At 32.7% G+C, this 18,910-nt stretch overlaps 1 protein-coding gene across 1 annotated transcript in view; it reads left to right on the plus strand.

Annotated features, from left to right (window-relative positions):
* LOC107512506 (multiple epidermal growth factor-like domains protein 6) overlaps positions 1-18,910 on the plus strand; it is a 495,076-nt gene that overhangs the window by 287,208 nt on the left and 188,958 nt on the right. The window contains 1 exon segment of the mRNA XM_036219008.1: positions 12,951-13,073. Within this exon segment, the coding sequence (XP_036074901.1) occupies positions 12,951-13,073 (123 nt within the window).

The following is an 18,910-nucleotide window of genomic DNA, read 5'->3' on the forward strand; positions in this document are numbered from 1 at the left end:
CTAAAGAACTCTATAAAGTGCCATATATACATATTATATGTAAGGAATCTGAGGCACAGAAAATTTAGCTGACTTGACCAAGGTTACCGTGGCAGATTTTGTTTTCCAAAAATGGCCATAGCAATATCTCCCTTTCACCATGTTATTTTTCTTAAACCTTGTCATTCCTATATTAAGAGGGGAAATCTACTTCCTCTGCTTGAATCGGAGTGGGTTTGCGACTGGCATGAAACCAACAGAATGTGACAGAAGTGACACTGGGTGACTTCCAAGGCTAGGTCAGGAAAGATAACAACATCCCCTTAGATCACTGGAACACTGGTGCTGGAGTCTGAGCAGCCAGCTACCAGACCAACTACCCCAAGGCTGTCATGCTTTGAGGAAGCCCAAAGGAACCAAATGAGAGGCCACCTCGTGAAGCTTAGATCACAAGAGGGAAGAAGAGGAGAGAGTGAGACAGAGAGAGAGAGAGAGAGAGAGAGAGAGAGAGAGAGAGAGAGAGAGAGAGGTTCCTGGCCAGGCCCAGAAGGTCCAGTCTCCCTCTGCCCTTCTAGGTCCAGCAATACTTTCTGACTGTAACCACATAAGAAATCTGGAGCCAGAATCGCCTAGCCAAGCCTGTCTCAAATCTCTGATCCACTATAATTGTGAGACAACAAAATAATTGTTGTTGCTTTTAAGCTATCAGATTTGAGGGGAATTTATTATACAACAACCCAGTCACACAGCTCATAAGTAGTAGAGCCAGAAATTGAACCCATTCTTACTCCAGAGCCACACTTCCTCCTATATTAGAAAATAAAACTTGAGAAGATTTATGAACATTCCTCACATTTTAAGCAAAACTTTCATGTTACATGAATGTGTTGCAAAAATCCCTTCTTCAAATCAATATTCTTAGAGGTACGAAATGTTTTTGCATAGTGAGGTATTTTTTTTATGGTTGAAAATTAAATGAAGGAAGAATAAGAGAATGTTTAATGGGAACATAAATACATCAACCATCATTATTGTAAAAGCTGACTATCCAATGATTGCCTAGATATATGTTGCATTATCTGAGTAATGACTTCCAACCCTATTAAAATGGCATGACCATTTAAATAGAGGGGAGAAACAGTGAATTTGTTTTTAATGAGGCAATAATTTCTAAATAGGCAGCTTAGAATGTACAAGGCTGAAACTACATTGGAACTCAGAAAGGTTGGATTTTAGTGAGATTGAATATCAATATTGCTTTTAGTTAATTTACAGTTATTTGTTGAATTGCATCTCCCGCACAAGCTAGTAAGCTTTCTTAACATGGGGATAACTGTTTATCCTTAAAAAAATAATGAGTTTGATCCCTGGATTCTCTGGACCCACTATAAAGAAGATATTTGATAAATATTTACTAAGTAAAGGAATGACTATAGACCTCAGAATTCATTCATCTTAATTGAAACTTTGTACTCTTTGTTCAACATCTCCTCATTTTCCACTCCCTTCTACCTCTGGCAACCAATGACCTTTCTACTCTCTGCTTCTATGATTTTGATTATTTTAGATTCCACATAAAAATGAGATCATGCAGTATTTGTCTTTCCATGTCCGTCTTATTTCACTTAAAGTAATGCCTTCCATGTTTGTTCATCCATGTTGTTGTAAATGGCAGGATTTCTTTTTTTTTTTTTTAAGGTTGAATAACATTCCATTGTGTATATATACATATTTTTTTATTCATCTGTCCATAGATGAACATTTAGGTTGCTTCTAAGTCTTTCTTATTGTGAATAATACTGTAATGAACATGGGAGTGTAGATATCTCTTTGAGATCCAGATTGCATTTCCTTTGGATATATACCCAAAAATGGGATTGCTGGATCATTTGACAGTTCTTTTCTAATCTTTTGAGGACACTTACATTGTTTTTATAAAGGCTGTACCTATTTAAACAGTATCCAAGGGTTAAAATTTTTTCACATTTTTACCAATACTTATTATCTTCTCTTTTGATAATTGACATTCTATTGCAATTAGTAATGAAGTGATATCTAATTGTAGTTTTGATTTACATTGCTTTGATGATTGGTGATGAGCACTGTTTCATGTACCTATTGGCCATCTGTGTGTCTTCTTTTGAAAAATGTATATTTAGGTCCTTTGCTAATTTTTAATTGAGTTATTTGGGGTTTTTTTAACTGTTGAGTTCTATAAATGTCTTATATATTAAATCTCTAGCATATACACACATACAATGTTAACTAAATAGAGGTGATGGATAACATATTTACCTTGATTATGGTGATCTTCACACAATGTATACCTATAACATCAAATTGCATACCTTAAATATACATTTTTTTATGTCAAAAGTATCTCAGTAAAGTTATTTTAAAAAGGAATAGAATATCTTAGAGTCTCAGTTTTCTTATTTTGAAATGTAAACCAATAATTGAATTTGCAATCCAGAAATTATCAGCACTTGTCACATCTTGAACGAGGAAATTTTCTAGGTCATGGAGGGACCTGCACTTCATAAATAAATGAATAGCTACATTTAAAATTTATCTTCTTGACATGTTGGAGGATAGATCAGTGTTATGTGTAAAACAAACACTGTTAGCACTAATATGGCATCCGTTCCTACCATTGTCCTGTAATGATGCATAAATGAAAGGATTTGAGAATCCAGCTAAAAGATTTAGGATATATCATTTTACTTCAGGCTACAGAGGCTCATGTGATTTCTTAATACTCTTCTGGGATAGAAGTTTCTCAACCATGGCTACCTCAATTCAGAACGTAAATTCTATAATTATTAAGAATAAGGCCGACTCTACCTCCCTATTTCAAATGTAATGTAAAATGGAGTTCAAATGTAATTCTGAATGTATGATTAATTATGTGAAGCAATATGTGATTGATAATTATAATTATTAATCATAACTAATTTGTGTTATTGATAACTTAAGGGAAATATGAACCAAAAGAACAAATCAGTTTTTGCTAGATGTGCTGTAGACTTGCCTGTAACTCTTTGCCTTCGTGCACAAGAGCTGATAATTCCATAAGACTGTGTATTCTACAAACTTACAATCATCCATCTCATTACACAGTAGAGCTATTTTTTTGCAGCTGAATTCAAAGCAATTGTTCTTGGAAGGTTACCTTGCTATAGGTTGGACAAAATGATGAAAAAAAGAAAAAAAAGAGAGAGAGTGAATGAAAGAAAACAAATTTTATTTGTAACTAACATTTGGGAAATAATAATAATAGCAACAATAGGTCACCCTCATATATGACTAATTCTATTCATTTTACATGTAATAATTCATTTAATCTTCACAACAAACTGATGGGGCAGGTACTATTACTATTGTCCTCATTTTACAGATGAAGAAACTGAACAATAGAAAGGTATGTGAATTGTCCAACTAAGCAAAAGATCTGAAATTCACATTCAGTCTAAACACCACAAACTGGACCATATCACTATAGTTAGTATGTGATTATTAGTTTAAATTGAAATTTCAGTTAAAAATAACTTTATAAATACCCCCAAGGTATTTTAAACAAATCCTAATTATTAACAGATAAAGACTATAGTAAGAATGTAATAATTTTAGAGTTAACTTCACTGATTTATTGTAAATTTAGTGAGTTATGACATATGTTTAAAGTCAGCATAACTTTAGTTTTTATATTTTTATTTCCTTTTGAAAACTTCTTAAAAAGTAAATATGTCTTTAGAAATGTAGGCTGCATTAAATGAATGTGCCATAATATAATAGCTCTTTTTAAATGTCTCTGGTTTTACTTATTTAAAGTAGCTATTTTATTTAATGTAATTTTTTTTCTATCAAGGTATAACTTTTTTCCATGATTCCCTTTGTTAAATAAATTTCTGTTGAATCTTTTAAAAATGCATTTAGTGGAAATGTAAAAGAAAAAAATGAAGCATTTATATTTAGTCCCTGAGAGTGCATTTATGTTTGTTTCAAAATTTATAAGCCATTTTCTTAGGTATTATCATAGTTATATTTCTTAATATTTCTGTGAAGTATCATCATATCTTCTTTTAAATGAGTTAAAAGAGTCTCACAAATGTGAAGTGAATGCCCAGTATCTCACATAAGTGGTGGAACTAGAATTCAAACCTAGATCCTCAGAGCATGAAGTGCAATGTTCTGTTTCCTTATCTCTGTGATTGTTCCTTTCCATACAGTGGCCATGTAAGGAATGAAATCATTGGCTCATAAGGCAAGATCTCCTCTGATACTTTCTCCAGTAATCTAACACATTTCCACATTCTTCCTTTTTCTCTACCACCAATAATGAAGAGTATAAGAAGGAACTCGGTTATAATTCAGGAGACTCATAGAGGCTGAGATTTTTTTGAGGTTCTCAGATTATTCCCGAGTAACTAGGAATAGAACAAATTCCTCAAGTCTTGAAATAAAATCATGTACACCATTTTAAGGAAAATCTGAGACTTAAAACCATGTATAGAAGTTATTCCATTGACATCATCTAAATTCTTCAGAATAGTTATATTGCTGGTATACTTCATGTTTAATTCTATAATCTCAAAATGGGGTTATAAAGACCCAGCACATTGTTTAAATGCATTTTCTAATTATATTTGGGGCATGTATGAATTTTCCAGAGATGTTAATTAACTCCATATTTTTCCTTAACCTATAGAGAATTCTATTCAGACTGGTACCTAAAGAAAAATCGACTGATTTGTTGTAAAAGCTAATTGTAATAACAAGCTTAGGTCATCGTTTTATGAAACCTATTGATTTGAAAATGACTATAATACATAAAAGGTGTGTGCACATTTTGGGTCATTTTCACAAACACGCAATCCTTTTAAAACAAAAATACACAGGCTAAATAGGGCCAAATACATTTGATTTAGAGAGAAAGATGTGAGTAAAATTAAAACACTTATAATGTTGCTTCTTTACTTTGAATTGTGGCCACCTCTGTTCAGTATTTTTATGTTCCTCAAAGCAATCTAAGCTATTACTAAAACTGTGCAAACACAAACTAAATCTAATCCCTGAATTTAGAATAGAAGCATGCTTTAGGAAAATGAACAAATATAGGGATCCCAAATTCACAAATTTTGTTTAAAGATAGAAATTTATGGCTTCTTTGTGTAGCTAATTTAACAGACCTTTCATGTGTTTGCAGTTCTTTTGTATTCGTCTTATGACCAGAAATGCAACACTGCTCTTGCAAACATCATATTTAATTCTTGAAAAGACTGCAGTATGTCATTACAGATAGATTGATAGCCTTGATGATATCATTGAACTTTTGTCATGCCTAACCTGGAAGACTTGCTATATGTCAGAGAATTTTTGTCATTCATCTTGCTTTTGAAAGGCCAAATTTATTCGCAACCTTGAATGACATTGGACACATAGAAACAGTCTGAAATCTATCATGCAGTGAGTATCTTATAAAACTGCAATTTAAAATCCTAAGTATTGACTTGGTTTTCAGAACTATTTTCAAAGCCAATGACTTTCAATTTTTTTATTGATGAACACTGATTTTCAATTGATAAAAAGTTTATATTTTTATCTTTTTTTCTGAGTTCACAAGACTACCATATTTCCACCATGCTTTTTTTACTTTTTAAAGTACACAACGAAAATGGAAATGGATGTTTATAGTTTTTATATATTATTGTCGATATGTAACTGACTAGTGAACAAACACTAGTAATGAAGTCATTGGATTATTCAGTGATTGTTATAAAAAATTCAGATTGTACATAAATACAGCAGGATTGCATGAAAATAGTGCTATTATAGGAAGAGCAAAAATTTTTCAGCTTTCTGTGTTGTAGAGCAAGAAATGTGGTATATGTTACTATAGATTCTCACAAAAGTTTTATAAGGTAGTTAAGTAAGTCCTCACTTAATGTTACCTCTAGGTTCTGTAACTTTAAGTGAAATGACATATAAGGAAGCCAACTTTACCACAGGCTACCTGATGTAAACAAGAACTGTTTCTATAGCATCTCATTCATATTAAACCAAAACAATGTTGAACAAAACAGTATTTGAGAATCTGTTGTAATTCCTTTTCCATACTATACAGATGACAAAACTAAAAACTATTAAGTTAGCAACAGTCGTTTCATAACAGAGTTACCCTTATGTACATTTGTGTCCTGGAAGATCAAGACTTAAGCCAGATAAGAGCCATTCCTTTTGGAATCGTTGCCTGCCCAGGAAGGCACCTGCCTATTACACTTAGTTGTTCTTAAAGGATTTTTACTTTAGACCAGGGAGGAGGTTCTTGGTATGTACAGTATCACATCTTCTCCTCACATCAAATCTTCAGTACATAAGCATGGGTCAAATTTTCATGACAGTACATGGTCTTTCCCATTGAGAGTATTCTAGAATGCTGTCTTTATCATTTGAATGTGAACATTGTCCTCCAGAGCTCAGAAGCACTCACATACATTGCTGGTTTCATCGCTGTTTTCTTCAGTTGGAGCAGCCAGCTGAAGACATGGTATAGTTTTGACCATGGAAAATGGACTGAATTGAATACCAATGTTCTATACCATTGAGTAGCATTAAGTTCCTTACAATGCAATTTTAAAAGCAAAATCTTAAAGACCATTCATTTAAAAAAGAAAAACTACTACATATTCCAAATTTTGAGTTAATGCACTAAACATGATATAATTGAGCAACATGGCAAAGACTATATTAAAAAAGAAAGAGAGGTGGTGGTACCTTTTAGCCTTAAATTAAAAAAAATATTTTTACATTTATTTTGCAGTTTTTCTCAAAGTATGCTCATTACAAAGAAATTGTAAAACAGGCAAATGTAGAGCAACAAAATGAAACCATCCATAAACACTTGATTCAAACATAGACACTTTTAAATTATTTGAGTATATCCTTGAATCCTTGAATTTTTTTTTCTAAGAAGATACATAGATAAATAGATACGTATGGGGTTACCCTTACAAATGTATATGTAAGTATACACACCCTTACTATGTCATAACATTTACAGAGGTAAATAAATATTGTCCTGGAATATGATTGCTAATTGTATAGTGGCTCTTTGTTTGGATGTTTATTAATTTACTTAAAATTCTACTGTTCAATGGTTTTTATTTTGCTTCCTTCGGTATTAAAAAAATACATAAATCTTTAAGAACACTTGTGATTATCTTCTTTGAATATATTCTTGAAAGTAGAATTGCTGATTGGAAAAGTATATATGTGTGAGTGTGTATGTTTGTGTGTGTATGTGCACATATTTTAATTGTTGTAATGATTTGAATCTCAGAAAGTTTTTCCCAGTTTGTTCTCTTACTAGCAAAGTAGGGTGCATCACTTTCACTATACCCTTACGACCTTTACACATGTTAGCATTGAATTTAAGCTTTGTAAATCTGATAGCATTAATTGTATTTTAGTTTTAATTTCTTTGATTAACAGTTTCAACAATATTTGACCTTTATTGGACATTTATATTTCTGATTTTTTTTCCAATTTTATTTCTTTTTATTAGACCAAATTTCTGTTTGGGAGAGTTCATCATTTCTTTTTGCTTTATATTAGCTTTTTATATATTAAAGACTCTCCCTTTTGCTTTATGTGTGTCGGTGTTGTTTTTTTCATTTCTTATTTGTCTTTTACTTTCTGTCACTCCAGATGGGAGATTTTATATGGAAAAGTTTATGTGGGAAAATTTACCTTTTTCTTTTATGCTTTTTTCAGTCTTTTCTTTTATACTTTTTTCAGTCTTTTCTTTTATGCTGTTATTTTAGCTTCAAAAATATAAACTATATTTGTAAAAATCTTTTCCTACTTTGTGTGCTACTAGATTTCTTTCTGAACAGAAAGAAAAAAGAAATTTTAAGTTCTTTTATTGTCATTTTTATACACTAATCATTTTGACCAACAAAATATCTAATTGTCTTTTCTTTATTAATTTCTAACAATGTGTAAGTCCTATCTTATCAGTTTGATTATGAGTTTTGTGAAGGGCCACTTTCAGTTTGACATTTGTTAGTAATGTGCATAGCTATTAGGTTTAAGATAAATTAGACACATGTGGAGAGGGATTCTTATACGTGATTTCCTTTATTTTAATATTTCAGAATTAAAACTGGGTATCTTTTTGGACAGTTTTCTCTCATATTATCTCATCGATATATACTTATTCACATTCTTCGGGAGTAAAAAGCCTTGCCCACAGCTCCCTATAACCAGATATAACAGTCCAGGGAAGAGATTTTCAAATATTTTTAGTAGCAAAAGCAACAACTTCATTTAAATAAATTTTAAGTTGAGAGCTATCCAATTGTAAAACAGATTAAAGCAATTTTTCACTTATGAATTAAAGATGACATGCTAGCGTCCTGCCCCTCTTCTTGCTCTTCTCCAGCCTGTCGAGGCCTGCCCTGAGAGAGCACTATGAATCCTTAAGGATGGGTAGCCAAGTCTTTCAGACCAGGAAGAGTAAAAAGGCTCAGAACCAGTCAAATACAGTAAATGAGTGAGGTTGTTCAGTGCAAAGAAAGAGGTTGTGGAAAAGTCCGTGGTGAACTGGAAAACATGTAGAAATTAGTTGTTTGGTCCAGTAGCATAAATTATTTTCCAAGCCCTGTTCAGGGCTGTGCAAACCAAGCATTACTTTTGTTTTAAAAATTCTATTTTTACTTCAGATAAAACAGGACAAAGACAATTTGAGTGGGCTATATTGATTTAGCTTTCTACTGAAGTTGTTTTGCTTTAATGTATTGTTATATTATGTCTTACCTTTTAGTGCAAGTAAATATTAGTCAAAAATTTTGGCACTTTTTGAAAAATACTTTCTGAATACTTTGTTATTGTTTTATCCAATGACCCTTATATTTAAAATTCATGTAACAAATTTCCATAAGAATTTAATGCCGGGAAATATCTTTTCCTCCTGAAAAACAAATATTTTCCATTGAACAGTCACTAAAAATTATGTAAACCATTGTTTTAGTTTCTATTTTTACTACCTGTCAAAAATATCAGACCTATTTTTTAAAATAACAATGGCACAAGCAATATTGCGACAAAACTAAATTTAAAAGACATAATCCCACCACTATTATATGTCAAATTATTTAATTTTAAATCTTTTTTTAGATTTTCAATAAGAATATATGGCTTTTACAGTGGTAACTAAAACACAAAAACAATTGGTGATCCATTTCAATATAACAATTTTCCATGTTGCTTTATAGTCATTACAGTCATAACTTGTAATGAAATGACATTGAAATAACATTAATTTACTTAGTTATTCTCATATTGGTGAATATTTAAGTCATTATAAATGTTTTTGCTTTATATATGATATGGATATGTATATATCCATATGCTTTTTAATGAGCATACTTTTTTTGAATAAGTATGACTTGGTATGATCTCATTAGTTCATTGTGAGGTCTGCATGATATTGTATATGGAAAGGTGTCTAACACAGTCACATTCCTTTGGAATATATTTTCATATTAATACTTAAGGATGGTTTTGCAAGACTCTTGATATCTGACCTATTTCAACATACCTGCTCTTTTTCAGCAATCTAAGCTTAGCGAATAATATCCAAACTTTCATGTAAACTTGTACTCCAATATTCCTTAGGAAGTCGACCTTTGCTGTTCTTCCTCCCTGTGATATCCTACAGCACAAAGCTCAGTATCCATTTATAGAGTCATATTCTTTGTCACTTATTTTATGTTTATTAGTCATAAATTTCTGGCTTGTTGACTGAGCCAATTTGTTAAGGAAAATAAACAACTGCATAATACCTCAATTAACAGAATTTTCTTTGGACTAATGTAAGGAAAAGTAAGGAGGATCAAGAAATAGTGTGAATAGATGTTCTTTTTTACTGGCTGTAATGGTCTAAATAGTATGTGGTCAATTCTCTCACTGAGAACAACTAGAAAAGTCGCATGGAAGATATCAGAGAATATTATAGCAGCCAGAAAAGAAAATGAGGTGAGTTTTCCCCTTGAGGGATTGATTCATAATTAACGTAATGAGACAGGCTGAAAAGGTGAGAAGAGAGTGGCAGCTGCTCGGGAGAAAAGCTATACTGGGCTGGAGAGATATGAATAAGAATTCAGAGCCATCATAGAAGTCATATTTTGAGGGATCAAGATACTGGAGAGAGGTATACTAGTCAGTGCCCAATAAGAGACGGAAACTATAGGAAGAATTAGATCAGGAAAAAAAGTGCTATGAAAATTAGTAATTAGAAACTGTAGCTAAAGTTCTAAGAAGTGTAAAAACTAAGAAATCTGAATAAAGTATGGACTTTAGTTAATAATAATGTATCAATATTATCTCATTAATTATAATAAATGCACCACACAAATATAAGGTATTTATAATAGCAGAATATGGAATATATGGGAACTCTGTACTATATTTGCATTTTTTTCTGTAAATCTGAAACTGTTCTAAAATTTTGAAAGTTTATTTAATTATTAAGGTGAAAGAATGTCATTTCCTGATAAAATCTGAAAAAAAAATGTTTCCAACAGATTCATATGAAAAGAAATGCCTAAAGTACTTTTTAGATGGAAGGAATATTATTCCAGAAAGAAGCACAGAAATTCAGGAAGTAATAATGAATACCAGAAAAGGCAACTATGTGGATAAACCTAAGTTACTATTGACTATATAAAATAATAACAATAAATTCTTATGGGGTCTAAATATCTGAAATTAAAATACATGATAACAATAATATAAAAATAGGAAAAGCATAAAGGGAGTCAAAGTGTAAGGAAATGCTTAAAGTACTAATTTATATTAGACTTTAATAATAGATGTTGTAATATCTAGAGTAACCACTGAAAGAAGAGTAAAGGAATATATAACTGACAATTTAATAAAGAGTGCAAATAGAACACTAAAAGTAATAAATTTAAAAATATATAAGAGTGGAGAGCAAAGTAACAAAATACATGAAAATTCAGAAAAATAGTAAAGTGGGAAATTTAATTCAAATGTCAGTAATTACATTAAAATTTAATGATGTAATAAGTTTAAAAATATTAGACTATTTATAATAACATATATGGATATAGATATGTGGATATAGCTTCTCAAATATATGAATACAAAAAGATTAAAAGTAAATTTTGTAAAATGAATTGCCATGCAAACGCAAACCAAAAAAATGGATATAGCTTCACTAATGTCACAGTCTCAACTTTAATGAAAGAAACATGTAATCATAACAAAAGGTTAATCTGCTAAGATGATGTAGCAATTCTAAATTTGTATGCCCCTCATAACAGAGCTTAAAAATATATAACAACAAAAATTATAGTCATAAAAGAACAAAAGCAAAATAAGATAAATTTCCTATGCCTCTCTTAACTGACCTAACAAGCATATAAAAAATTCTTAGGGATGTAAAGATATGAAAATGTGATTAACAAATGAACTAACTAAATATACATATTTATATACATTTGAAATATATCTATTCATATGTATATACTATATACACATAATATATATGTGCACATATACATACAGAAAGCATAGCAGCTGATAATTATAGAATACATCTTATTTTCTGTAAACATCAATTTTTTTAGACCAAGATTGACCACGTAATGGAATATGAAGCAAGCCTAAAAAATTTTGAAGAATTGAAGTCAAGAGAACAGTCTCTGTTCACAAGGGAATTAATCTAGCATTTCATAATAACAAGATAATTGGAAATTACTCAAATGTTTAGAAAACTTCAAAATACATGTCAAAATAACCCAAAGAAGGAATGTGGATATATATTAGGAAACATTTTTAATTGAATGATAAATTATAACATAGCAAAACCTATAGGATGCAGCCAATGCTTTATTTTTAGGAATATTTATAGCCTCAACTGAACATATCAGTGTGGTATGCTCTCTCTAAGAAGCCTGTCATGAATTTATTTCTTCCCCGGACACTGAAGTTCTCACACTGCAGCTGAGGGAAGGAATTCCTTCACCCACCAGAATTGCAGCTGGCCTGTGACCGCTTTAACATAGATATATAGGAAGTACTGCTGTGCAACTTTGTCGGCTTCTCCTTCTCCCTCTCTGTGTCTCTCTTCTTCCTTCTCTAATCCTTACCCCACTTCCTCCCTGCCCTCTCCACCCTCTCTCTTCCAGCCACACTTATCTCATGAGACAAAAATGTATTAAGTCAGTTAACATGCAGTAGAGGTGCCTCCTTTGAACAGAACAGGCCACGATCAAACCTACAGATGGATTGGAATACTTATCAGCTATAACCTGGTTAGGGCAATACATAAAATTGAGTCCTATTTGTAAAGATGGTTTGGGGCCACAGGTTTAGAAGTGAGCTGTGGACATATCCAGTACATGGATACCACCAAATCACATTTCTGTTTAGTCCTCAAACCCAGCTGGATTTTAATCATTGGAAACCATGGAATTACCCTTTTACGTTCCCCACACCATCTAGCACAATACCAAATATGTAGTGGTAGGTGCTCAATTATGTATTTGACAAGCCATTAACAACATATTTAATGGATAAATAGGTGACCGAGTGATATGGCTCACTAATTTCTAATTCTGTTCTCAATCTTATCCTGAAATGATAAGTTAGTTGGATGTGAAATTTCCGGATTTGTGCAGCAAGCCTCTAAATTTTGTAAAACTAGTCAGCTCCTTAGTACACTATTAAAAGGATTTCAAATACCAAAGATTATGACCTGTCTTTTACTTTATGTCAAAATGAGAGTACATTAGCTCTAATTAAAATAAGGTGTTATAGTTTTATCTCATTTAATATGAGGTCAAAGAATGATGTCACTTTGTAATGGTACATTTTTAGGAGACCCACTAAAATCTTTTTGTCTATTTTTAGAAGGCTAATTCTGTTTAAATATTTAATTGCAGATATAAATGAATGTGCCATTGACAATGGTGGCTGTCAGGACCAATGCTATAATACAATTGGCAGTTATTACTGCAAGTGTCAAGCTGGCCAGAAGCTGAAGGGAGATGGCAGAGGATGTGAAGGTAACAGGACTGTCTGCTTACTGATAAGGAAAGAGAAAACATCTATGTAATGCAAAAGAGAGGATTTGTCTTTTATCCAGAGCCAGTTGAAGTGCCTGTGTTGAATGTTGTCAAGAGCACAGATCTTCCTCTCATGTCTAGATTACAAAATTGTAACCCTAAGAAGATTTCAAGTAGCTTATTATAGGAAACATATGATTATACGCTGGTTTGGTTGTGTCATGTTCTGATTATAGAATTTCAATCGTTCATTTAAATCCCTGAAAAGAACATATTTAAAAAAGTATTTCATTTAATTCTACAGTAAAAATGGTGCTTATCATAAAATATTCATATGTTGCTACAATAGAAATGGAAGGGCACGAAACTAACCACGGAAATTGTATTCTTGGTGTAGAATTAGCTTTTTTCACAAGCTTCAGTTTTCTCCCTTTTTAAATTAATTCTTTCCTTCCTTTATTTATTAATTCATTATTTTGTTCATTTGACAGTCATTGAGTTTCTGCTCTGTATCAGGCATTATTCCATGCTCTGGGATATAAAAATTAATGAAAAATAAATTCTGCCCTGAAGGAATTCACTGATTAGCAGCAAAGATTGAAACCTAAGCCAAAACCTTGCAGAATGATGTTTCAAGGCATTATAGCATGAGGATAAATGCAGTGAATTCAAGGAGGCTTGGGTTTGAATCTCAGCTCTGTTATAATTTATATAACCTTGGACATGTTATTTAATCTTGTTAAAGCTCTTTGCTCATCTGTAAAATTCAGTACAGTGGCAGTCCCTAAAACCCTGAAAGTTGCTGTGGGAATTAAATAAGATAATGCACCTAAAGCACTTAGATAGTGGTGGTATATAGTAGTTGTTCAAATGATGACTATGAATTGTATTCTCATTTATAAACTCAGTTCCCCATATTGGGAATGTAATTTGGGCAAGAGACTGCTTCCTTCTCTTCTTCTCAAAAAGGGGACATACATAAACTAAAAGGATCCCCTGTGCCAAGCCTTATAACTGTCCTTTCTAATTTTTTTCCAGTCTATTCATACTATCAAAATGCTCGAGCATTTTTAGATCACTTAGAAATGCATTTATTCTATGTTTTTCCATCGGCCTTACAAAATTATACTCATTTTTCCCCCCCTAACAGTATCTATTCCTGATTAGGCATGTGTGAATAAGTTGGTAAAAGAAAACAAAACAAACATAAGACATACAGCTGAAGGTGGCTGTGGCTGGAGCTGTAGGTTTGATTAGGACTGTCAAGACATGACAAGCTGTAGGTGTGAGTAGGCTTATCGGATTCTCAGGAAGCAATGTGGTTCAGTCCCTTTGGCAAGGCTCTGGCAGGCATCCACAGGAATGATTTCAGGTAGGCAGCCAGATGTTTAAGTGCAACTGCCTTTTGGGCCTTTCTGAGACAGGCTTCACCCCAAGCAAGGTCTCCTGCCAGGAAGGGTATATGTTTATAAAGACAAGCCCTAAATTCACCGAGGCTCTTTTTCATTCAAGTGAGATCATCTTTATTTCTGATGAGATTGTTTGGCAGTGGTGTTCTCAGTATTAATTCAATATCAGAAAACGGGAGGAGTCAAGGACCCCATGGTGTCCAAATGAAAGGTGGGATAGCGACCACTGAAGCATAGTTTACACGACGAGAATATTGCTTGTCATGACCCCTCCCTTACCTGACTGGCAGCAATCTGTTTATTTCTTATTGGCTGAGTATCATTATCATTATCATAGCTACATAAAAGTGCCCAGAACAACAATTAGCCACTGTTAGGTATGACAATTGTCACTATTAGTTTCGTAATAGCTATTAGGCTGATAAGGCATGGCAAACTTTATGCTAATTTATTAACATTGAATTATCTCATATTTTAATTGAAGTTAGTTTTTCTTCATATAAATGTTAAAATATTTATAGAAGTGATTTCCGTGGTTTTATTTAACTTATATTTATTTGTACAAACTGAATAAGAGTAAGATCAGTACTCGTGAGAATCAAGAGTTTGATGCTGAGTTAACATCGACTTCCTACTTACCAAGATGCAGAACTGGGGGTGGTGGTATGGAGTGGAGTAACTCACCAGTAAAGAACTACCTCTCTCAGTCTCTTACTTAGCATCCTTTTCTTTTCATATCCTTAAGTGACTATTTGGTAAACATGGTAGAGATTCAGATTGCTTGGTTACTGAACATATAATAATCTCAGATTTGTTTATGTATGTAATGAAATAAAAAAATTAACAGAGGTCATTTTGAAATTGAGTGCATTCTAAAGCCACTGCAAATGAGCATTTCAATTCATGTGAGTGCACTAATGAATCATTCGTATTTATTTATTGGATGCTAACAGTAAAGGTCATTTGGTTTTAAAGAGCATGCGTTGAATGCTATAGACATAGAATTAAACAGTCTTTTTCTTTGTGTTAATATAAATTACATTTAACTTATTTGAATTGCTATTTAAAATGCAAATCAACATTTTAGTACACCTTTGTTGTACCATTAAAATAAATCTAGAGTCTACCCTTCAATGGAATTGAAATATTTGTCAATGACCTTGTGAGCTAATCTTATTCTTTAATTTTTGCTCTAAAGAGCTATGAACTTGTGGAAAAGCCTTCTGATTAGCTCAGTTTACATTAGTATCCCCTTGTCTCACATATAATGCTAACCTAAAGCATAGTTTTTAATTCACACTGCAGATAGGCTATTATAAGGTGTAGATTAAAGGGGAAAATAAAAGGTAAAGAATCGCCTACCACTGGGTACTGTGTGTGTATACATATACATATAATGTGTGTTTATGTGTGTGTGTGTATATATATATATATATATATATATATAGAATATAAGGTTTTTCTTCTTTAATCTATTAATGTGGGTTATAATATTTATAGCTTTTTAAACATGCAACCATCTTTGCATTTCAGGAAAAAAAATCCAACTGGATTTTATCATTTTATTTGCTGTTAAATCCAATTTGCCTGTTATTTTATTTAGGAATTTTACATCTATAACCATGAATGAAATAGGCCAGTAATTTGTCTTTCTCATATTTATTTTTTGTGTCAGTGGTTCTCAACTGGGGTTGAGACATTTGGCAATGTCTGAAGATACTGATTTTCATGACTGAGGGAGAGGGATACTGCTGGCATCTAGTGTGCCGAGGCCAAGATTCTGGTAAACATCTTGGTAACTAAGGAAGTTCATGTCATGGGCACTACTGATTGGTCAGGACTAGAGTTGAAGGTAGTCAGTCATTGCATCAGGTCCTTACGTCATTCATAGCATTATTCTGTCTGGTTTGAAGGGGTTGCTAGTAGGGTTATCAGCTTTCATGGGTGTGGAGCTGCAAGATGCTATTTTTAGTTTGAAGGAAATTCTTTCTGTGGTCAACTGACCTGAGGCTTTGTTCCTAAGAGTGTTTAATGTGACCTAAGGGCTTAATGATTAAGGATGGGTCCTACAATATGCAGAAGGATAAGGAGAGAAAAGTAAGTGAGCCCAAGGCCAGTTTGAATTAAGGAGAAAGAAACAAGAAAGTCATTTTAAAGAAGTAAAGATTTGCATGGTTACAAAAGTATATCACATTTTTCCTTCTAGAGAGCAAATCAAAGGTTTTTGTTTGTTTGTTTTAGGTTAGTTTAGTTTGAACTTTCTGAAGTTTCTCCATATGGATTGTCTATATTATTAATGCAACAGCATAACAAGTGAGGCTTTTGGAGCATGGTAGTCCCATGGATCAAGGAATTTTTCCAAAATGAAGGGGTAACTAACATTACTGTGTTTTAAATGTGAACTGACAAAGATAATAAACATCGATTAGACATTTGAGAGAAATAAGCACAAAGGTATATTGTTTAATGAATTAAACTTTAAAATATTTAACAGTAATTTTGATAATAGTTTGAGCCCATTTTTTTCCTGAATCACCTCAGAAATTATGATGTGAATAAACAGATAATGTAATTCAACATGCCAGTATCATGGAATTATAGAATTTTTGGCTAAAAAAGCTTCTATTGATGAAATCCCAGAGAAATTAAATGATTCAAACAGGCTCAAAATGCGAATCAGTGTCACTAGAAACCAAGCTTTCTTATTTTCTCTCAATGAGATTGATAGGCAGCATGAACTGAGTACAAGCAGGTTAATCAAAACAGTGGAGTCACAATGCTACAGGGAATAAGAGACCCTCAGCTCATAAAGGACAAGGTCTACAGAGGAGAGAGATTAAGACCTGGAGAAACGGTCTGATTTTCTCCAAGTACCAGACAATTTATAGAACTAGGAATGGAATCCAGTTCTCCTTTTCTCAATTGCCATTCCTCCCAAATGACTGATCAGTCTGGACAGTAAATATTTATTGGGTAACTACTGTATGCTCAGCACTGCGTGCCGTGATTTGAGATTACCAGAGTAGGGTCATAGGGTTTCATTATTATTACACATCCCGGATATAAAATTATTGTGTGATATTTTATATAAAATTACAAGTAATTATATTATCTGCTTTGAGAGTCCACCCAGGCCAGCTCCTTGCCTCCAAGCAACCAGATGTTTGTTTATCCTAGTATTACAGATCCCCAAGGGAAGATTCTGCAACTCCTTTCCACAGTCTGTTTAATACACTTGCTAGCAAGAAAACCTTCCTTCCTTACATGTAATCTATATTGCTTCTGCTGAAGTTAAAGCCTTTTTGATTTTATTTTCTTCTTGTTTCAGAAAGACTTAACTAATTAGAATCCTTCTTCACAGTAATTCTTTCACCCTTATACAACACACTACTGTGCCCCTCTTCAACTAAGTAAAAATATTGTGCCAATTACTGAAGGCTGTTGGCACTTGTAGAAAATATATCTATCTATTGTCAGTCCATCCATCTATTTATATCTATCTATCCATCTATTTCTCCATCTATCTATATACATAACTACATACATATTTGATTTTGAGTTCATAAAATTCACTTAAGAAATCATTATTGAGGATTTATCTATCTCTGCTGATGTTAGGAAACACATAAAAGTGGTAGTAGTAATTCCCTGGCCTCCAGGAGCTGACCATCTATTGGGGCGATTTGTAAATGGGGAATGATTTGTGAAAATTCCTATATAGTATATCTTCTTATATTAAAGAAAAAATTATCCTTTTTTAATTTATCATGACACTTTACAATATGGAATTCATTTTGTTTAAAAAACTTGAATCACTCAAAATTCTTGGAACTTATCATGGTTGACACATAAATGTATACAAAGTTTTCTTTCTTTTCATCCATTAATTCCCCAAACATATGTCAGACCCATATACTGTGGACCATGTTGAACAAAGAGCACAAACTTTGGATTTGAATATTGACTTTGACATTTACTAAATATTTATGCATTTTCTCTTTTTCATCTATAAAATCAGAAAATAATGTCTGACTTGATATAGATTGAGAGATTACATGAGAAGTTGTATGGAAACACCTTGATGGTGGGAAAACTTCCTTTCCCCTACTTTATGACCACGGCAAGAAGGATATTCATTGGTGTAACAATCCTAACATGTCTCTACCCCTCACTCGCTCCCTTCTTCCCAAGGGAGGAAGAGCAAATTACCTCACTGGTGAGTTTGGGGAAAGAAACTGTGGAGTTCAGCCCACCTTCCTATCTCCTCTTTAGGACCTGCAAATGCCTGCAGAAAGTGTTCATTCTTGTCTGCTCTGCTGTGTGTATGTTTAACTAGGTTGGGACCTGAGGAAGACTGCGTTTTCCCTACCACACCTGTGACCAGGGTGTAATTCTGCATATATTTTTAGGAATACCATTGTTATTGCA

Source organism: Rousettus aegyptiacus, unplaced genomic scaffold, assembly GCF_014176215.1.
Source record: "Rousettus aegyptiacus isolate mRouAeg1 unplaced genomic scaffold, mRouAeg1.p scaffold_m13_p_4, whole genome shotgun sequence".
NCBI lineage: Eukaryota > Metazoa > Chordata > Mammalia > Chiroptera > Pteropodidae > Rousettus > Rousettus aegyptiacus.